This window comes from Muntiacus reevesi, chromosome 3 (assembly GCF_963930625.1).
Source record: "Muntiacus reevesi chromosome 3, mMunRee1.1, whole genome shotgun sequence".
In the NCBI taxonomy this organism is placed as follows: Eukaryota; Metazoa; Chordata; class Mammalia; order Artiodactyla; family Cervidae; genus Muntiacus; species Muntiacus reevesi.
In genome coordinates, this window is record NC_089251.1 from 138,600,107 (window position 1) to 138,624,032 (window position 23,926).

At 36.9% G+C, this 23,926-nt stretch overlaps 1 protein-coding gene across 7 annotated transcripts in view; it reads right to left on the reverse strand.

The window, feature by feature from the left end:
- Positions 1-23,926, reverse strand: part of MAP2 (microtubule associated protein 2) — a 285,457-nt gene that overhangs the window by 69,779 nt on the left and 191,752 nt on the right. For all 7 annotated transcript variants that reach the window (XM_065930672.1, XM_065930678.1, XM_065930677.1 and 4 more), the window contains one exon: positions 5,349-5,633. In XM_065930672.1, the coding sequence (XP_065786744.1) occupies positions 5,349-5,610 (262 nt within the window). In that variant the 5' untranslated portion in view covers positions 5,611-5,633. The remainder of the gene's footprint in view (positions 1-5,348; positions 5,634-23,926) is intronic.

Below are 23,926 nucleotides of genomic sequence, written 5' to 3' on the forward strand. Positions count from 1 at the left end.
GCTAAATAACTGCTCTGCACACTCCTCTGCGGAGCTCCGGGGAAATGGCAGCCAGAGCAATGAGTGGTTGGCATGGCAACAAGGAAAGGAAAATCTGCAACCTTTTGTATTGTTAGGCCAGCCTATTTATTTGCCTTGGGGGGTGGTGGGGCCGGCTTCAGTCACTTCACAGAAGAAATGGTTCTGCACTACTTTGCTCTGTGTGTGTTAATATATATTATGTATAATATACCATAGTTTAAATGGGGTGGAGATTCCTACCATTAAATCTCAAATGTGGGAATGGAGGGAGGGGAATATGGGGTGAGAAAATGCAGATTCAAATTTTCTAAGATTAGAAAGGGAGAGAGAGAAGTGTAGAGGTATATTCAGATTTTTGCTAGTGACTGATGATAACGTTTTTCTCCACTATGCATTTTCAATCTGAAATTTATAATTTCAGCAACAAAAAACTTAGAAATCCAAGTATGTTCATGACTGGGCTGCTTGAATCAGGAGGATGTAAAAGGGCGTGTTGAGCTTTAGAAGGTGCATCTCCATTGGAAAGCTCTGGAAAAAGTGACCGTGATAACCCAGAAGGGCTTTACAGATCTCACTGCTTTGATGGGAGCAGACCTGGAGAAATGCCCCAGAAATGCTGGAGAAACACTGCAAACCTTGGGAAATCAAGGGGTAGTTTACTGAAGGACTGACCTTTAATCTTCAAATTTACTCAAAAAGAGACCTGGCGGTGACTTAGAATCACAAAGGCACTTTATACTGTGACTGCTGTTTTTTTTTAATCTGTGTTCAAAGCATTGTACCTCAGAATAGTCAAAATCACTTAAAAAGTGTGATTTTAAATACTTCAAAGTTTTGGCATCTGTAAACATCTCAGAATTGCCTCCTTTCTTTCTCCATTCAAGCTGAAAACTGGGAATAAATTTGCTGTCATGCTGAAAGGCACAAGGATGTGACCATTCTGCAATGGAAGAACTGTCTTTGGCTATGACTGGTTATTGTTGCTGCTGGGCGTCTGGCTGCATGGGGCAGTAGAAGGAGCACGACCCCATAAAGCAGGAGACCTGTGTGCTGGCTTTAGCCAAGTATCCTGGATGGGTCACTAAACCCATATATAGGAGAAATATGAGAGGTCACCTTACAAGATAACATCTAGTTATCTTGATGTTATCTTGTGTATTGCATATTCAGTCACTCAGTTCTTTCTGACTCCTTGCAACTCCATGGACTATAGCCCACCAGAGTCCTCTATCCATAGAATTTCCCAGGCAAGAATACTGGAGTGGGTTGCCATTTCCTACACCAGGGGATCTTCCCAACCCAGGGATGGAACCTGCGTCTCTTGCATCTCGTGCATTGGCAGGTGGATTCTTTCACCACTGCACCAGCTGGGAAGCCCAGATGTTATCTTGATATAAACTGTAATATGCATTTGAGCACCACCTACAAATAAGAAGCTTAAACATGAGGCTCCTAATTATCACCCAGAGTTGAAACTCTATGGGGACTGAAATGCATTCTGTTTGCTTTTCTCAATAAAGATAAGGTGGAAAAGAGAAGACGCATTTATTATAAGCCTTTATTCTTATTAACCATGCTGGAAAATGATTTAAAAATGACTTGCTTCAGTATTATGTTGTATTCACTTATCAATAACAATAACTTTTCTAAGTGGCCCAATTTTTCATGGATTTTCCATGGTTTCTCATCTGTTGTTTCGGTTTCAGTGGCATGGCTTCTAAAAAGGACACTTTAATAAGTAAGTGTAAGAAAAATTCTTAAAGTAAAAAGTTATGTGATACTAGGTGAGTATATAATTCTATCTACGTTTCTATGGATTAGTTTTAAATTGTAAGGAAAGAGACAAAAATTTAGACAAGTTGTAAATTAAATATAAAGTGTTATGTCCCAGCATTTTCTATGCAACCCCTCCCCGCTGCTTCCTCCCCCACCATCTCAGTGCATAAGATCAAAGGTAAGCAGACTATGGCCTTGCACTTTCAAAAATTAAAGTTATGATGGTCCAGACATGAAGGTGAACACTGAAAGGGGTGGATGAGAGAGAAGGAGGCAAACCTTTGGCTGAAGTAAGTGCCCTCTGATGAAGGAAAGAGGAGAGAGAGTTGATGATTGCAATTCATTTATTACGTGATCTGGTTTGTAGAGATGAATAAACAATGTTGAGGAAAAGATTTATTTCTAAGAATGAAAGCAGAAGAAAAGGAAAGTAGAAGAAAGATATTTGGCTTCGATCAGTCACGATCTGGACATTGTAACAGACAGCTGAGGATGTCATGGGAAATGTTTCATGTTCGCAACATCCTGAAAAACATCCATATAGGAGAAATTGCAATATACCGATAGATTACACGAAATGATGAAAGAGTGGGGTAATATATAACCTGGTCCTCACTCAAATAATCACCTCAAAATATAATGCCTGCTCAATCAATGGTCTCCATTATCAAAGGACAGCATTTTTAAAGATCATATCTAAGATTTAAGAATATTCCTTTTTTATTGGGGATGATTTTTGTTTGCAATTTGTGGAACAATTATATATAAGCCATCAATAATACAATTTATTATTTTATTAAGCTAAAGTTTGGAGAGAAATTTAATTGCACATTAACTTATCACTGAAAAATCCTCTATAGGTATGAGAAGATAACAATTTACATTTTTCCTCTCCTGCTGCTTTCCATACATGGATGACTGATGGATTCAATACTCAGTCTGTTCTTTCTGGAGGGAGGCTGGTTTAAAATTACATCATCGTTTGGACTGAAAACATCACTGTTTACAACTTTTATCACTATGAATATACATATAAAATTTACATAATCAGTCTCCCAAAGGTAATGTAAAATTCATTTGATATATGTTAAGCTGAATTCAAAATTAACTCTGGATGGTCTTGAACCCACAATTTAAATAACCATCTGTTAGTTTCTTTTTAATTTATGTTATTTTCTCAAAGAAGCTGGCAAGGCCACACTGACCTGACAAATAGATTTTTTCCTGATGCTCTCAACCTTAATTAAGACTATTGAACAAATGAAATAGTGAGTGGTGTTGGTTCTCTCCTGCTTGACCAAGCACGCTACATGTGATTTTTTCTTGGGTATATCATAAGGCTCCATAAAAGTCAGTGAGAGCCAACTGGTGAGAGTTCAAGAGACAAAGTTAAGGCTTTTCAATACCTTTCCCCATTAATTTGAAATGAACTTTCTTCTTTTTGTATCATTCACCCAACTACTCACTCAACACACATTTATTGAGTCCTTGAGGTATAATGTCAAGTGCTGCAGAGGACAATGATGAGAAAAATCTTGGTTTCTCACATTACCTCCCTTATTCCCACAATCATTTTTCTCTAACATGTTCTCAACTCCTCATGCCTCAATCACTTCAACATTTTCCCAGTTAGTGCTCCTGATACCCGAGTCGCACCCTCTTCAAACTGCATTACACCTGACTTTAGAAAAACAGTTCCTGATCCAGGGTGTCCTGTTGCCTATATGAACACCACTACTACCACTAATAATCACAATAACAATGGTACTTAATAGACGCTATTTCTTGAGTCATTTACTTTATATACTCTACCTCATTTAATCTTCCCTGTAACCATGAAAAGTAAAAATAATATTTTTATTTCATTCTTAACCACAATTCCTTACTTTACTTACTAACTAATGTGTCTATAGGGCGCTGGACAGGTTTTCAAATCTGTGAGTTAGCTTGGACACTGGCACTCTCTTCTTCCTGGTCCACATACATATCTGCAGGGTATTTGCTTTACTGATCACAGTAACTTCAAAAAGACCCCAAAGATGCCAGCTTCAAAAAGACAGGACATCATGAAGAAGAATGTGATATGACCGAACGTTGAAACCAAACTATCTTAAATTAATAGTTCATGTAGTATTTGACAGCTATTGAATATCACAGAATTTCATCTGGGTATTTAAAAACACTCTGCCACACTCTTGTGTATCTGCTGTGGAACCTCAAGATGCTTCTGTACATGATTTGGGAACAAGATTTGGAAACGATATCCCTTCAACTTTGCCTTTCTATACTGCTCATGTGGCACTTAAAGTACTGTGTTCTGTATTTGAATTAACTGTACACACAGGTCTCATGTGTGTGACTAGATCAACTGCTCTGGGAAGTTCAGAGCCCATTCTTCGAACTTGCCCTGGCACAGCTTATACGAAGAAAATGTTCAACAGTAGTTTGTTAAATGAAAAGAATCACACTATGCATGTATGTATGTAATTTCTCCTCAGTCATTTGAAATGCCTTTCATACTTGCCCATTAAAATTTAAATATATTTTTTGAACTGAGTGTACAGTGGATGTGTGGCTAACCAATTGAGTGTAGAAAACTAACCCTTGAATAAGTAAGGGATGATCTTGAAGCAGACAGAGCCTTTCTTACTAGGAGTTCACTTACTGTTTTTGGAGTAGCATGTCTGCAAATTACTGTCTTCAAATACATTACATTCTGAATTACAGAGAAAAGGAAAATAATGGTAAAGAATACTATAGAGCAGACTAAAGTCTGCAGTCCATGGGATAGCAAAGTGTCAGACACGACTGAATGACTGAACTGAACTGAATGTTTCTCTAAGCCATTAATGACAATATCATCAACAAACTTGTGGTAGAAATTATACTTTAAGATTAAATTATATTCTGTTATCCTTTAAGCATCTGTATATTAGTTCTTAAAAAGCTATCCAAGGAAGTATGAAATGGTTCCCGTGTATTCATGGGCTGTTTTCCTTTCTTTTTTCCTTTTTAAAGGCTGGGAGACAGACTCCACATTCCTTACTGCCCTAAAAAGTAAATGTGCTTCTTATCAATTAATCAGATTTAAGTCCAATATCATTCAAGAGAATCCCAGCTAGTGAAGTTTTTTTTTTTTTTCAGTGATTTACAATGCTGACAGTTATTAGCAAGACACACACACACCAAGCCATCTGTCTACTAAAATTAAGGTGGTAAATGGAAATTCCCTGGTGGTCCAGAGGTTAGGACTCTGAGTTTTCATTGTGAGGGCCCTGGGTTTGATCCCCAGTTGGAGAACTAAGATCCTACAAGCTGCTCAGCACAGCCAAAAATAAAGTAAAAATTAAAAAGGAGATAAGATTGAGAATATAACTGATCTGCGGGAATGTCAGGCTAGTTTCTACGATTTTTCTCTCCTTTTGGTGTCTATTTCCCTTGACTGACTGGAATTTCAGTCCTAGCATCAGTACTGTAAACTAATTCACTTTACACGTAAACAGACTTCAAAGCACAAAGCAAGTACCGGGGACAGAAGAGCCCTTGGTTACCTGCTGTTTCTCTGTCAGCTGAGGTCAGCTCTCCGTTGATTCCGTTCTCTTTGGTATTTGAGTAGGTGCCCTGTGACCCATGTTCTCCAAAGGCGCCCTCTTCATCCTCCCTGTAGGGGAATCCATTGGTGCTTCTGACAAGTCCTTCCCCTGCCCCTCCTTGATCCTTGATCTCGGGTGGGTGTGGCTGGGCAGATGCCTCTGTAAGTTGAGCTGAGGTCCAGTGAGGCGCCTTTGCTTCATCTTTCCGATCATCTGCCATTCTTCAATGTCGTGGGATGTTTCCTGTGATTAGAAGAAGAAAAACGGCAGCCATGACCTCAGAGAAAGCTTATCTGAAGCACTAAAATACGGAAAATTGACAGCAAACTCACCAGCAACTAATGGTCAAGAAAACACATTCAATAACCCATTTTTAATATCAAGAGGTAGCTACTGTTAACACCTTAGTTTTTACAGATCTTTTCTGAAATATCTATTTTTTTATATATAAGATCACCATCAGTTTCATATATTCTATTTTTTAAAATGAGTGTTTGGCATTTAAGGACATATCTGAGCTCACTTTCATTGACATATGACATTGACTCAACAGGGAAAATAGGGAAAATCTGTAGTATGAGAAAACTGGATTGAAAAAATGGGGAAAGGAATGGCTGAGGGGACATGCTGGATTATGGAAAATTATTCCAAATACCCGTTAAAACCACAACTCTCTGTGAAATCTAGAAAAGACAATGATCAGTATATTAGTCCTTTCAGTTTCAAAGATGTTTAATTCAAACCAGAGGTAGATATATCTTTCTGGATACTGAATATTAAAAGAAAGAGTTTTGACAATTTTTCAGCAAACTCCTCTTAAGCTCTATCTATAGATTAAAAAGAGAACGACATTTTCTCTTAATATAACTCTTACACAGAGAATAAATATAATATTAGGCCTATGTCACAACTTACAGTTTTATTTCACAATTAAACCAATTCAGTTAAGTCATTAATATTCATTAGGTGACCATAAATTATAGCAAAGTTTGAATAAGTTGTGGAGTGGGTATTCTGCATGTGTTAATAAGGAAACAGCAGGTACTGCACAGCCTTCACTTATAAGCTGAAGCCACTAAATTTATAGATCTAGTTGACAAGAAGTGATACATCACTGTTTTGAAAAGCTGTTGCCAGCAGTAGCTTCATAGATGGTCTACTGTCCCCACCCTTATGATGACATAGACAATCAGAATCTCTGATGGAAGCTAAGAACATTTTCCTTCTTCTTTCAAAAATAGTAACTCAACCCAAACCCTCCCCAATAAGCAAACAAAAATTCTATGAAAACAAATTCAATTCTAGCTACCAAGTTCTGTTTAGAGACATCACAGATAAATAAAGCTGTCAAGAAAGTAAGCTTTCTATCAGATTTCTAGCAAGAATCTTATTATTATTAATATTTTTTACTGAATTTCAATGCTATTCTAAGGTCCCTATTCTAATTTTCTGTTCATACCAAGAACTAGATGAGTTAACTCATTTGAACTAATTTGACACGCCAAAGCCCCTCCCCATATCCCCACAATGCTTCCCATAAGGGTTATACTCATCTTCCCTATGAGCATTTAAACAGAATATAAAGATTTTAGCTTTTAAAACATTGATTGAAGGGCTTCTGAATAAACCAAAGCGCATCCCCACATCACTGATGATGTATAAAAAACTGCATGCATGGAAGAGTATCTTTATCTGTAAAATGAGGACAGTGATGCCTAGTTTATTGCTTTGTTGCAAATTAAACAAAGTAAGGACTCAGCACAGCCCCCAGCAAGCTCAATAAATAGTAGTTTCTACCTTGGCCATTGTTCTTATAATGATACTAACAGTCATCATACCACCAGTCATTACATATAAAATACTTTCAGTAGTTTTTCTGGAATTGTTAGCATAGCAAGAGGAGCCTGAAAACCTGGTAGTCCAATAATAAGAGTTACTTGCAAATTTCTGCCCATGTATCACAGAGAAATGAATGAACGTTTCAAGACAGGCACGGCCAATGTTTGGGACAGGAGAGTCTAATCGGAGGAGTGTGTCCTAAGAACTAACCACTCCATGTGTACATCTGAAAACAGCATCTTTTATAAAGATGGTTCTGCAATGTTCTAGATCCCACTCTGCCGCTGTCTTCTAGTCAAACATGAAAGGACCTAAATTGGGAGTCTGAGGACTGTGTTTCTTCTGAGTTGTTCTGGCATCTCCATATGTCTAATGGGCTGAAAAAATGATCTACATTCAAACTGTGACCTTGATCACAGTATTTTATTGCTAGTGAGATTGTTGGCTCAGCATCCTTACCTTTACATGCCTTGATTTCTTTACTTTTTCTTTACCAGAACAGCTTAAATAAGACTCCCACAATCTTAAATGGTCCAAACTATTGTTTTTGTGCAGAGTGAACACTTATAAATAGAAAAACTTTCCCACAAAAAAGTATGTACTTGTTAATATTGCTTTTAAAAAGATTAACAGGTTTTCTACTTTTAGGACAATTTCAGATTTACAGAAGATGTGAACAGATAATATAGAGTTCCTATGTATCTTCTGCACTCAATTTCCCCTGTTATTAACATATTAGTGTGATTCATTTGCTATAATTAATGAAACAGTACTGATGCATTACTATTAACTAAAGTTCATAGTTAGTTTAGTTTTTACCTAATCTTCTTTTTTCTGGTTCTAGAATCTCACCCAAGATTCTACATTACATTTAGTTCCATGTCTCCTCAGTTTCCTCCTGGCTGTGAGAGGTTCTCAGATTTTCTTTGTTGTGGATGACCTTAAAAAATACTGGTCAGGTAAATTATAGAAGTCTCTCTATTGAAATCTGTCTGACATTTTTTCATGATTAGTCTTCTATTACATTTTTGGGAGGAAGACCACTAGCAGTAAAGTGCTCAAATAAGCTTGGGCAACGCTGAGTTACATGGGCATGTATAATACAAGTTTTCTGACAGCTTTTGCTCTTCTACTGCACATGGCAATCTCAGGGTAGGACACTGGTGTGCAAAGCATCCCAAGTAATCGGCTACAGAACCTTCATTTGATGCTACATTTATTAACATCTCCAAAAGGATTTGGAAAATACTTAGATTTGCATTTTAGCCCATGTTTACCTCTGGGAGTTCTTGCCACAGACATTCAAAGGAAATAAAATAATACAAGTACCCACAACTCCCAGCAAAATGTGACAATTTTTCCCCCAGGGCTAGGTGGAAAAGATTTCTCAGTGACTAAAAATCTTCATCTTGAACCTAAAAATCCAACACTGAAATGAGCAGTGTGTTACTTGATAATCATCCACTTAAAACATTACGATAATTTGTTTTCAAGAGGCCAAGTATTCAAAACGTGAATTCCTTAGGATTTAATACTTTCGAGTTTTTAATTCTTTCTTTATAGTTAGTTGATAAAAACTAACGTTGGAAGAAGAAAGGCAAGGCTGGCTACACTGACTTCAATTGCTATCAGATAAATAAATTTATTATCTAAAATGCATCATCTGGATTCCTGATGAGACTATTCAGATAATACTCCTTCAAACATATGTAATTAGTCATATTTCACTTTCTAATTTGTTGGGCTTTTGAAACATACAGAGCCTAAGTATCTATTAAGTGACAAGCATTTGAGGAGATTTCAAGCTAGAACTGGCATTGCTCTGGCAAAACTTCTTTGACACAAAATATGATTTGGAAAGATTTGTTTCAGTTTTAATGAAAAGCATCTGGAATCAGAGGAGACATTACTTAGCCCTACACCCTCAAAATAACAACATGATATTATTAAAATACCACCCATTCATGATTCTGCTTTATTGCCTATGCTGAAGCCTTTGACTGTGTGGATCACAATAAACTGTGGAAAATTCTGAAAGAGATGGGAATACCAGACCACCTGACCCACCTCTTGAGAAACCTATATGCAGTTCAGGAAGCAACAGTTAGAACTGGACATGGACCAACAGACTGGTTCCAAATAGGAGAAGGAGTACATCAAGGCTGTATATTGTCACCCTGCTTATTTAACTTATACGCAGAGTACATCATGAGAAATGACAAGCTGAAATCAAGATTGCCAGGAGAAATATCAATAACCTCAGATATGCAGATGACACCACCCTTATGGCAGAAAGTGAAGAGGAACTAAAAAGCCTCTTGATAAAAGTGAAAGAGGAGAGTGAAAAACTTGGCTTAAAGCTCAACATTCAGAAAATTAAGATCATGGCATCTGGTCCCATCAGTTCATGGGAAATAGATGGGGAGACAGTGGAAACAGTGTCAGACTTTAATTTTTTGGGCTCCAAAATCACTGCAGATGGTGATTGCAGCCATGAAATTAAAAGATGCTTACTCCTTGAAAGGAAAGTTATGACCAACCTAGACAGCATGTTAAAAAGCAGAGACATTACTTTGCCAACAAAGGTCCATCTAGTCAAGGCTATGGTTTTTCCAGTGGTCATGTATGGATGTGAGAGCTGGACTGTGAAGAAAGCTAAATGCCGAAAAATTGATGCTTTTGAACTGTGGTGTTGGAGAAGACTCTTGAGAGTCCCTTGGACTGCAAGGAGATCCAACCAGTCCATCCTAAAGAAGATCAGTCCTGGGTGTTCATTGGAAGGACTGATGCTGAAGCTGAAACTCCAATACTTTGGCCACCTGATGGGGAGAGCTGACTCATTTGAAAATACCCTGATGCTGGGAGGGATTGAAGGCAGAAGGAGAAGGGGACGACAGAGGATGAGATGGCTGGATGGCATCACCAACTCAATGGACATGAGTTTGAGTAAACTTCAGGAGTTGGTGATGGACAGGGAGGCCTGGTGTGCTACAATTCATGGGGTTACAGAGAGTTGGACATGACTGAGCAACTGAACTGAACTGAACCCATTCATGATAAATTTCACTTAAACACCCAATCAGTGTTTTGGGGTCACAGATAATCTCTACTCTTCAGAATGATGTTAGAACATAGTTAAAAGTTATCACAACTTCCTTTAATTTCTTCTTCCTGATGTACAGTATTACTTTTACCTGAATCTCTGAAAACCATGCTTGTGGAATTAAAGGAGATAAGAAAACTGAGAGAAAGGCAAATCCTCTCCAAGTCTATGAAAGAATATTTGTGAGGTAGCAGGAATTGTAACATCCCATTCCTACTGTGTAACGGGGACAGACTCTCCTCTCCATATTGCAAAAGACCACACAGCCTCCTGCTCCTAAGCACTGAGCAGCTAGACATCTGCCACACAGTCTTCTGGGTGGGTAAAGCAAGCTGAGAAGCTACTTGAACTCTCCACCTTCTCCTCTTCCCAAAAGCCTAGCTTGATAATGTGAGCAAGGAAATTCCTAAGTTTTTAAAAACAGTACTAAGTCTAAGGCATTGACATAATTCATAATAAGTCACAATGGGATCTTAGCTGTTAGGGCTAAGCACAAATGCCAATACAAATGAGGATACAGATACCTGTAATATGAATTTTTAAAAAGAATTCCAAGAAGTTCCAATATCTATTTTGTATGAGAATGAAATATTTCACTTGACTCTATCATATCATGGCTATTATGTGACATGATGCAGGGCCCCAGTATTCTTCCCAATTAAGATATACCATTGGAAAAAATGTCAAGAAAAGATCTTGTGCCACCAGAAATATTATTATAGACTTGAGTCATGAGCTTCAATCTCTGCTATCTTTAATTATTAAACAATTTCCTCTTGATATGTGAAAGTTCTCTAAGGACAGATATTTCTTATTTCATCAAAATCCCAGCTGTTAAAATTCCAGTTCTTCCAGTTTTCCCCTTATAAGGCTTAGACCTGGATCTCTCAATCTAATGCTCCTTGGTAAGAATATGCATGATTTTTTCACACCAGCTGTTGAATCCACTGATCATGGCTATACTCTCTGATTCATTTCACTGATGGATAAGTATGAAAAAAGAATCTTTGAAAGTGTTAGTCGCCCAGTCATGTCCAACTCTTTGTGACACCCATGGACTATAGTCACCAGGCTCCTCTGTCTATGGGATTTTTCCAGGCAAGAATACTGGGGTGGGTTACCATTTCCTTCTCCAGAGGATCTTCCCAACCCAGGGGTCAAACCTGGGTCTCCTGAATTGCAGGCAGATTATTTATTGTCTAAGCCATGAGTAGGCTGCAAACATGTGTTGAATGTTAAATTAATTAACACCTCCAGATTGGTTCTGTCAGCTATGGATATTTGGCCAACAGTAGGCCAACTAATTGCAGGTTCAACTAGTGAGTTCAATTCCTGGGTCAGGAAGATCTCCTGGAGAAGGAAATGGCAACCCACTCCAGTATTCTTGCCTTGAGAATCCCAAGAGACATCTGGCTGGCTATACAGTTCATGGTGTTGCAAACAGCCAGACATGACTGAGCGACTGACCACACACACACAAACCAATCAGTGAGAGAAGATTCACTCTGAAACCTAATTTTCAGGCATGACAGAAGAATGGAGATTCAAGTTCTCAATCCACTGAGAGCATACAAAAAAATAACATCAAGCAGAACAAACTTCTAGACCCAAATAAGACTTTGCATACATAATAGTGACTGTGCAACATACAGGTTTAGAAATACCTTTCAGAGAAAAAAGCTTTAAAATCATGAAGCTAAAATGGCCTTCAGTGATGATCATCCATTCCAATGTAACTTGAAGTGTTTTCAGCCAAAATCAGCCTGCAATGCAGGAAACACAGGAGATGTGGGTTTGATTCCTGGGCCAGGAAGATCCCCTGGAGAAGGAAATGGCAACCCATTCCAGTATTCTTGCCTGGAGAATTTCATGGAGAGAGGAGTCTGGTGGGCTATAGTCCATAGGGTCACAAAGAGTAGGATATGACTGAGAACATGGCACATCTCCATCCCAGAAAGTGAGAATTTCTGGTTTTAGGCTTGGAAATTGGTATTTTAACGGATTTAACAAGTTACTCTGAAACACTGAAGTTTGAAGATTGGTACTTTCAGGCAAACCTGCTGCACAGGACCTCAGAAAAAAGTGGGCAGTGATAGAAATGCATACAAGAAATACTCCTGTAGAATAACTGGAGTAAAGCATTAAAGCAATTATCTTGATAGCTCAAGGTGATCATTCTCACAAATGGAAGCTGAATCTTTTACTGTCTTAGCCCAAGATATTTATGAACGATGGGACAGAGTTCAGGGACTGCTTTCAGTGAGCTTCTTGGGAACATGCCAGTTCTCTCTGCTGTGTCTAATCCTACTTGAAGGAAGCAGAAATATTTCAAAAGAATGTTTAAAGTTACCCATTGTCTGTGATAAAAAACCTACTGCATATTGTGAAAAGAGAGACTAGTCCTTGGTCAGTTTATCAACATCTTCAAGATGTCTTTAGAATATTTATTTTAGATACTTCTTGGCATTCATTAATGGTTTAGGACAAAAGTACACTTGCCTGAAGTATCTTAAATCTAGTTATAATCTTCTTTATCTGTTAGATCAATTTGGAGACGGATGTGGGGTAGTAGGCATGGTGTGTATATGTGATGTTTTGAACTAGCAAAGCCCTCAAAGGAGTAACTGAATGATTTAATATCTAGATAGTAGACATGCGTGCTGAAAACATCATTTAGTAAAGTATAACTTTTTCTCTTGGGACTCCCATAAAACCACAAATCTCACTGTTTTTCTTTGGATTACAACATTAGAAAGATCACAAAGCACAGAAATAGTCCCTGATTATAGTTATTACCAGGCACCATTAAATACTCTAAGAAATTGGCAAAGGGAGAGACAAAGAAAGCTTGGAAAATCTAAAGGAAAAATACACCGTGTGCCAGACAGACATGTCTCCATTTTCATAATGCACTTGGCGTGAGCAGTTCTAGGATGTTTTCTGTGATACGTTCTTCCCTGTCATCATGCAATGTGCCAGTTCAATAAAAACACTGGGATTATAATTTTGTACTGATACATATCCAAGGATGAACAAAGAATAAAACAACCAGTTATATAATACAATTAAGCATATGAATATTGTTTCCCTTTTCATTGTAGGCACAATTATGCCTTACACTATTAGCTATCCATGTCAGTACTACAAAACAGAAACTTCTGTTTTGGCCCCTAAAAGTAGAAATTTATGTAGAATGCATATCTCTACTTCCAAGTGTTGAGGAGTTCTAAGCTTAAACAGTTGTTGATTAACTGACTAGAACCCTATATATTTTCTCTTCATCTCTGTACAAAATTGAGAAAAAAGTTCCTGATGACATGAATATCTGAAAATCCAAATAATTGTTTCATGTCCTTCCTGCTCTTTTCAGATTGATTGTAAAATACCAATAAGGATGATTCATCCTTTTATTTTTTTCAGGGTGATTCATTCTTTGTCACACACCATGACTAATAAACAATTCACATCAAGAGAGCTGGTGAATGCATCATTATTTCTGATGATAATGAATGCAGAGTACACAACAAGCCAGTGCTAGGGTACTGGTAGACTCAGATAAGGTAATACAGAAAAAGTATAATTCCAGGCAAGTTGAAAGTTCCCAACAAATGTTACTTTTTATTTGTTGTTATTACTGTGTGGCTCTTGTTTAAAAACTTTTAGCAACAGGATTCAATATACGGTTTGCCACATATTGAATAACTGAGACCAGGCAGAGTAAATTATTTGACCAAGTGAGATTCTTCCAGGAAGATCTGGAATGAGAAGCCAAACCTACTAACATCCATCCCACTGCTAGATCTTTCACCAAGCAGTCAAACTGGTGGAATGAGGTAGAGAAAAAGGATGCAATCTGGATAAGGACTCTAACTTCATATTCCCGTTCCATTGAAAACAATCTATTACATTAAACTGGGTAAGGAGCTTTATGTAACTATGGTATACAACCTATATTTCACAGCTGTATATATTTCTGAACTTTTTCCACATTATATAAAATAACTAATAAATATAATATACATATCAGAAATGAATAGTATTTAAATGATTTGAAGCTTCAGCTTCTACTGATGATATTTCACTAAGGACCTACATACTAGAGATACAGTGAGATAAGTAATAGATTTCTAATTAGAAAATCAGAATTGAATGCTGGCGTTCTCATTTACTAGGTGTTCAAACTTAGACATGAGCAAAATCTGAGCATTACTTTCATAAGCATCAGATCACTGAACAGATAAATTTTGACCCCTACATCAGTAATTTTCTTTTACCATATAAAGAGAAATTCATTCACAATAATTTAATTAAAATCTTCCTGAAGCATAAATTTAAGTACTAGGACAAAAGCTTAAGAGGACAATTGTCGCTTGGAATTAGACAATTAACAATTTTGTTTCAAACTTTTTCAGTTTGAAATCTGATTTCAGACCTGTAAGACTTTGTCCAGTGTCACATAATAACACACTGTAAATCTCCTTTGGGTGCAAATCTAAGGACTATTCTGTAGAATTCCAGATTGTCGTAAGTATTTACTGGCACCATTACCAAATGAAGATCCTTTAGTTCTAGACACCTGCGAACCACCTTACAGGGAAGGTGCTGGTTGCACATTAAAGGGGCTACCATTCTAAAAACAGCAATTAGTACTTGAGAACAATATGCTTCAGAGATTTCTTTAAAGGAGGTGGGAACAGGGCCACGACCCAGGTAAACCTGGAGCCTGTGCAATATATCACTAAATAAGATGCTAGAATAAACCCCTCTAAAACCCCAAAAGTTGGAGAAGAAAATGGAAGTCTCGAAAAAAAAAAAGGTGGAGACTTTGAAGTTAAGGATTTATTTAAAAAGTAAATACTTGACGGTGTTCCATAAATGGGATCTCCTTTTAGCTATTTAAGACAGAAGGAAGGATGAAGTCCTGCGAAATTATGAGCAAGATGCCACTGTGCTCTTTTCTGCCTCTTTGTCTGATCTGCTCAGTCCCTTTATCTTTTGATGAAAAACTCCTCCTCCACAAACACAAGTTATGTGACTGAAGCTCTGCCTCTGAACATGTTCCGATTAGAGTCTTGTTCTAAATACACTAAGCATATACGGCTTCTAGGATACTCAGTCACAACATTTGTTTTCTGCACGTCTTTGAATATAATGCACTCTTTGTCAATGGATGTGCTGAAGCACAAGCTGAATGTCTATCCCGTCATGAACATTATAGACTCAAGGGAATGTTGGCCTATCTGACTTCTAAAATGTCTTCCAACTGAGATTACAAATCTTAATTCATTAGCCAGTTAATTGGTTAAGAAATGTCTGCTAAACATTAAAAGAAAGGCTCTAGGTGTCATAGGGAATGCACTAGGGATACAAGAAAAAGCATACGGCCCTTATGCAGAAGGAGCTCACAGGTAAACCAACAAGAACAAGTCATGCTGTGATGCAGATAAGGACAAGAATCTGTGGAGGCACATGGACCGTTCTTACCACACTGGGAAGTCAATCAAAACTTCCCGGGGGAGGGAACACTGAGTTGAGTTTAAAGGACAAGTAAGTTAGCCAAAGAAAGGAGGGACACTTTCTAGGAAGATAGAGCCTGGATGATCACAATCACAAACTGTGTTATTTTTGACTTGGGCTAGGCAGCACCTTCCAGGAAGATACCCATAATGAGCATTCTCCTGGCATCCCAAATTCCAGTTTTCACCCTGTGTTAGATGTTCCTTCCCATTCTGTATTCATCAAGGAGCTGTGAACTCTTGGAGGGAGAGCATTTCATATTTCCACTACCAACGCCTAATACAGTGTGTGGCACAGAGTAGGCTTGATAACAGGTGTTTACTACAGGAATGAATGAGGAACACATGTAAAGCAGAAGATGGTTCACTGTGGTCCACAGGCTAAGTGGGACACGGGGAAAGGAGGCTGACAGGCAGGCAAGGGTAGAAAAATTAAGAAGCATAGTAAGCCATGCTCAGAATCTCCCTGAAAGCCAGAGGGCTCCCACAAAAGATGTGACATGTGACAAAATCAAGTTTATTTTTTAGAATGATTGATCCAGCAATGGTATTAAAAGAGAATTGGAAGGATGTATGGTTAAATGTGGAAGCAACTCTTAGGGAAAGTCACTTTAAAAAAGGAGCATCTTTTTTAAGTGGACTGTGGTGATGAGATTGGTATTGAAATGAGAGGGTAGATTCCATGTTCAAAAATGTAATCAATTAAAACAAAACCTAACTTTCTTCTTTCTATCAGACTGCTTATAAAGTTTCTCTATTTTATCTATCTTATCTAGCTAGCTACCTATTATCTACCTTATCTTACTATCTTACTTATCTTACTTACTTACTATCTTACTTATCTTCCTATCTTCCTATCTACTTATCTTACTATCCATCTGTTTGTTGTGAGATGCATCATGCTTTATACTATTCTGAGAGGCAATTTACTATTTTCTTGAGTCTGGTTTGTAACTGAAGTTCAGATTTGTTAAGTTTAGTTATATACCATGCTCTGAAGAGTGCTCTTTCATTAGACTATATAGTGTTAGGAAATATTTTGCTTGATTATTGATGAACACTGAAAAAAAGGATGGAATTCTTTTTTTTTTTTTTTTTTGCTTTGCTTTGTTTTTGTTCAGTGTGAACCTCATGAGGTTCTTTTGACACCACTTTTAAAGTTTTCTTTATTCATTTTTTTGTTATTTGAAATGTGACAGTGGGTTACAAAGACATATGGGCCTAGTTAGATCTGGATTCATCTGATGACACATGGAAGTAAAGAAATGGAGAATATTGAGAAAAAGAGAGCCTGAATAGACTGAAGAACTGGATTTTTCCTTAAGAGGAACTATTAATAAATTCCTTTAACAAAGCATATATTGAGCGCCCATTTAATTTTCAGATTGCTATCAATTATCAGCTTATTTATTATGCTTTCTAGAATCTAATTCAATAACATTTGTTACACACTAGGTTCACACCAAGAATTCTGTTAGAGACTAGGAATATAATGATTAAATTATGGATTCTGGCTGCAAACAGCTTACATTATACCATTATACTGAAGAGGTCAGATGTATTTGAAATATATATGCTATAAGGTAACACAGTTAAAGCAATGATAGAGGCCACCATTGGTGCTACATGAATATAGATCTGAATCATATATATTTGAAAAGAAAAATGGATAGAGGCAAAATATTTATATAACTTTCATTTTTAAATATACTAAACTACTGCATCCAAGGGAGAGTACAAAATCTAGTTAATTATAATAAATGCTAGTTTTCTTCCAGGGAAAGGTAAAATATGAGTCACATAAAAGTAAAGTATGAGTCATATAAAGCAGATCAACTTTTTTTCCATTTTCTTTCTTTTTGGATTTGAAGCAGGCTGTGTGCCATGTTGTATTGTGTATCTATAATTATGACTCGGGAGAATTCTGAGTTAAGTTGAAAGTAACCTTGTTCACTCCATCAGTTGAGTTGGACCAAAAAAAAAAAAAAAGGCAAGAAATCCTTATCATTTGGAATTCCTTCACAACTCATGTCTGATCCAATTGGGTCAGTCAGTCCTCATATACTGTTTTGATTTCTCTCTCTGAGCTGACATAACTTTGTGTACCCTGGAGTGAACTCTAGAAATCAGTTTAACTTTTATGGCTTGTCACCTGTATTCTGCTAAACTTCTGGAATAGGATGTGGCATAAATTTGCTAAATCCTCCAGGCCTGAAATATATGTAATAAGTCTGTGTTTATGAGATGATTAAAAACTGAGCTGAAAAAAATTCAAGTAAAGAAATAGTCACAATAATTTGTCTACAAAGACAAATATTCCAGTCTTACATGTAGAAGTCTTAATGCATGTATAGGCACTGATGTGGCAAAATTGTATGGTGCGCTAACAGGTAAAAATATCTTGATATAAAAATAGACCCATCATAGGCAATTAAGGCAAATGGGACCTGGTCAAGAGCAAACAGACCATGATTTGTAATGTAAAAAATGTTAAATTAATTTTTAAGTGAAATACATTTCTATGACAGTCACAAATTTTGAGGAAGCATATTAATTTTTAAAATATATTCTTTGAGCAGTGCTTACTTTTTATTAAACCCAATATAGTTTTGACACTATATATAACCACTGCATTGAAAAGGATAGGAATTTTATGCTTTTTTAATGGCAATAAGGAAAGGGGAGAGAAGATGACAGATAAGGCCAATGATAAATCTCTGGGCAGGTGAGAAGTGTTGCTGGTAATAATGTTTTTGAAAAGGAAAGAAAGAAAAGGCCACTGTGGACTGGACCTCATCTTTCTGGGATTCCAAATGAACCGAGGCAAAAGGAACACGGCAGTAGTGTCTGAGCTTCAGGTTGGCGCTCTTTGATTTTTAGATTTCTAATCTATACATCCAAGAATTCACCTTAGTATACTTACAGAAGCAATAGACAAATCTGGAGAATCTTCCTGTCTCTGGCACCATAATCTCTAAAACATTTTTGAAATTTTCTTCAATTCCATGTTGAAGAACTTGGGTATCAAAAGTAAATCTATAGATTAAGAAATGGCTTCTCAGCAAGAAGCAAGCATATGGACTACCTACATTGTCTTCTTTTTAAATGTTGTGGATGTATGCTAAGTTGCTTAAGTCATGTCTGACTCTTTGAGTCACTATGGACTGTAACCTGCTAGGCTCCTATGTCCAGTGGATTCTCTAGGCAAGAATACTGGAGTGGATTGCCATGCCCTCATCCAGGGGATCTTCCCAACCCAGAGCTCAAACCTGCATCTCTTTATGTCTCCTGCATTGGCAGGTAGATAATCTTTACCACTAGCATCACCTTGGAAGCCCTCAATACAATAGATTTTTGTTCAAAACAAAGTTCATGAAATCTACCTGTATTTCTTAGGAAAAAATAAAAGTCTTTACAGGAATAACTTATAAATAAGAAAAGAGACTGTCTCACTCATTCTTAACTAAAAGAAAAAAAAGTGATACAGTGCCTTAATCATGAGTAGAAAAGAGGCATATGAGGTTAGAAAATGTTCTCTTCTGGTGAAATTTAACAATATGTACTGAACGTCTATTATGTCATAGGCATGGTTCTAGATGCTGAAGATACGCAAATACTAGCAAGACACAGAGGGCAGCAGAGCATAAGATGGTTAAATGGCATCATCTCTCCATGGACATGAATTTTTGAGCAAAACCTGGGAGATGGTGGAGGACAAAGGAGCTTGGCAAGCTATACTCCATGGGGTCTCAAAGAGTCAGACACGACTTAGCAACTGAACAACAACAGCAGCAGCAAGATTCAGGTTTTGGTCTTTAGAAGGCATTGAGAGAAACCAACGTGTCAACGTATATTTAAGTGACAATATAATAAATGCCTTAATAGAGATAAACAGGGATTTTATGGAAGTTCCTATGAAATAAAAAAGTCATGGGAGACTTCATAATGGCAAAATGTGCTTTCAATCTTCAAGGGCATTTACAGTGGATAGTGGCATAATTCTAAGCACAAAATTAGCAATAGTATGATGTAGGGATAGAATAGGATTGAAAACATGCTGGAAAATATTAAGGCTGCTTCAGAATGCCAGAAACAGTAAGGGTCCAGATGATGACCATCCTGTCAGGCTGTGTAGTACGAATTTTATCATTAGGGTACCCCACAGAGAAACTTTGATAATGAATGATAAAATGAGCCATAGGAAGGGTTATAGAAGATTATGATCAGAATCAGGAAAAGTGGATAGTTGGTCATAATGTGATGATCAATGAGAGGGCATACAGGAGTTTGAATTAAAGTAGTAGTAGTGGGACTGGAGATGGGGAAAGGATATAAGATATTTATTTTGAGACAAAGGTAAGTCACTCAGTGCCCCATAGGTCATGCAAAATTCCCACCCTCATGAAAGTTACATTTTAATGAGGTAATCATACAGTAACCAAACATCTAGTTAAAATATTAAACTTAATATGACTAAATATTAATTTATTTTAAATTATTTAACCTCACATGTCACATATTTAATATAAAATTTAAAATGAGAAGATAACAGGGCAAGAGTAAACCACTATTTTCCGTAATGTGGTCAGAGAAACATCTCTGAGGAGATGAGTTTGGAGCAGAGACTTAAATAACATGGAGGATGGAGCTATTTAAAGAGTCAGAATAAGGATGCTCCAGGAAAGAGGTCGTGCTGTAAAAACAGAGGCTTTGGGATGTGAATTAACTTCATATGTTTGAGGCTGACTTGGAGTAAGATGCAGGAAGAGTGCTATGAGAACTAAGCGGAGCCAGGTTGTGTAAGATCCTGCAGAACTTGGATCAAGAGTTTGGATTTATTTCTAAGGGGGAGAAATGGGGAAATATTGATCAAAGGGTACAAACTTTCAGTTATAAGACCAATAACATATGGGGATCCTAATACTGTATATTGTATATTTTAAAGTTGCCAACAGAGCAGATCTTAAATGTTCCCACCACAAAAAATAAATGATTTTCTGGTGGCTCAGACAGTAAAGAATCTGCCTACAATGCAGGAGACCCAGGTTTGATTCCTGGGTCGGGAAGATCCCCTGAAGGAGGAAATGGAAACCCACTCCAGTATTCTTGCCTGGAGAATTTCAGGGACGGAAGGTCCTGGCAGGCTACAGTACATGGGGTCACAACAGTTGGACACGACTGAGTGACTAACACACAATTATATGGGGTGATGGAGGTGATAGCTAATGCTCTGGTGGTAATCATTTTGTAATATGTAAATATACCAAATCACACTGAATACTTTAAATTTACATGTTAAATGTCAATTATATTTCAAAAAAGCTGGGGAAAAAGTATGATGAGAAGCCTTTGCAGAATTTTGAGGAGGGTGGTAAGAACTTTTTAAATATCTTATGGCTGCTGTGTGGAAGGTAGACTACAACAGGGATAAGGGGAAACAGAGAGGCAAGTAGAAGACTACTGTAGTCCTCATCTGAGAGGGGATGGCAGCTCTGATCACAGGGTGCTAACAGGATCAGCAGATTCTGGACTCCAGAAACAATACTAGCAAAAGAGACCTGCCATGATTTAAACTCTTTTGAAAAATAAGAATTAGGAGGATTTTCAATGTAGTATCTACATACAAATATTTCAAATGGAAAGATACACCGTGTTCTTGAGTTGGAAGAATCAACGCTGTTAAAATTATTATATTACCCAAGGTAATCTACAGATTCAATGAAATCCCTAATTAGAATACCAATGCCATTTTTCACAGAACTAGAAAAAAGAGTTTTAAAATTTGTTTGGAAACACGTAAGACCCCAAATAACCAAAGCAATCTTGAGAAAAAGGAACAGAGCTGAGGAATCACACTCCCTGATTTCAGACTATACCATAAAGTTAAAGTAATCAAAACAGCATGATACTGGCAAAAAAACAGACACAGATTAAGGGAATAGAGCAGAAAGCCCAGAAATAAACCTACACGATTAGTCTATGACAAAGGAGGCAACAATATACAATGGAGGAAAAAAGTCTCTTCAATAAGTAATGCTGGTAAAACTGAACAGCAACAAGTAAAAAAAAAGTGAAATTAGACCATTCTCCAAAACCAGATTAAAAAAAAAACAAACCCAATGGATAAAAGACCTAAATGTAAGACCAGACACTATAAAACTACTAGAGGAAAACAGGCAGAACACTCTTTGACATAGACTGCAGCAGTATATTTTTGGCTCTGTCTCCTAAACTAAAGAAAACATAAGCAAAAACAAACAAAGGGGATTTAATTAAATTACACAATATAGTTACTCAGCTCTGCAATGAGAAAATTATATAAAAATTATACATCATATGTTATTTCCCTACACAGCTTCATTGAAAAATTCCCCTGCTCTCATGTTTCATTCAACCAGTCCTTCTGTAGTGGATATTTAAATGATCCATAGTTGGTAAACGTCTGTGTATTATATTTGAGTGTGCATGTATATTATGTTACATTATCTTAAATTACTCTGCTTTTCAATTTCTCTTCCTTTTAAAACAAAGCTTCCTTTAGAATTTTTAGGCTTCAAAGGCAAGACCCACTCAAGTGGTAAACAAAAAGGAATACATAAAACCCAAACAAACAGGCTTACATGCTGCTTCCCAGTAGCAAGAACTTTCTAGTATCACAGTGGTCTGTCTTGGAAAAAACGTCTTTTTGATTGTTTTGGCCCTTTGCTCTTCATTCAAGATTGATTACTACCGGATCTTTCCTAGAGCTTGGCTCACAATGGTTTTAAATGAGTCAAGATTTGGCACCCCCTCACCCCCTCACTATTTGCTTTAGTGAATTCTAAATTTCTCTTACAGAGACTACAACTGTCTCAGAATCAAACTGCCTTCTGTAGTAATTGCTGAGCACATGGTGCAACTGGAATCTTTGACATTCAATAAAAAAAAAAAAAGTGTGTATTTATGGGAATGTGGGTGAGAAAAGAAAAAGAGTAAAAAAATTAATCATAAGAAATTAGCATGTTTAAGTAAATCACTATACTGTTCAGAAAGAAAGATCTGACAGAGACACTCAGAAGGGATCAGCCTGCAGGTTCAGCCAAGATGGATTTTTGCTTATCACTTTTCATTCTTCTTATACATTAAATTGTTGTTCTTGTAGGAAGAGCTATTTTTATTAGGGTATCTTCATTTAAAAATGTTCTCTGACGCCATGAGAACTTGGTTATATGCTACCAATTCTCAAAGCAAAAGGGAGTTTTAACCTTCAAGGAAAATCAGTGATCATACACTTGCTACAATGCAGTATGTATATGAAAACATGTGTTCCACAGTCACAGAAACCTGAAACTTTGTGATAGAATTATTAGCAGATAATTAGCTAAGTATTAGCTAAATATTCTACAAAACTGAATGATTTTTATACAATACTGTGACACCATATCCCAGTCACATAAAATAATCAGATGCATGGCTACCCTCCATATAAATGACAATATTTACTACTCTCCAAATAAATAGTACTGATAAAGCAAATGAAAAACATAATATGGGTCCTATACTACTTGTGAGTTCATTCAAATATCAAAATTCTTTAAAAATTTTTGCAAAAGTGAATTTTTCCCTCAATATTATACCTTTACTTATTTTTCTTGAAAAGGACACCTTTTTCTTCAGTTCAAAATGAGTTATTTGACTATCTCAATTCATGTCTTTTTATAATGCATTTTAGAAACTTACCAGAATACAAATACTAATTTTGTTCTACCAGTGAAGTGAAAGTCACTCAGTCGTGTCCAACTCTTTGTGACCCCATAGACTACACAGTCCATGGAATTCTCCAGGCCAGAATATTGGAGCCTTTCCCTTCTCCAGGGGATCTTCCCAACCCAGGGATCGAACACAGGTCTCCCACATTGCAGGTAGATTCTTTACCAGCTGAGCCACAAGGGAAACCCTGTTTTACAAAGATGCTTCTTACATCTATAAATTAATCATTTGATACTTTTAGCAAGCAGCAATTGAAGAAAACCAATAGTAGTATCAGGCACTATGCTTTTTGAGTCATTATCCTTTTGGATACAACATTCATTTCTATA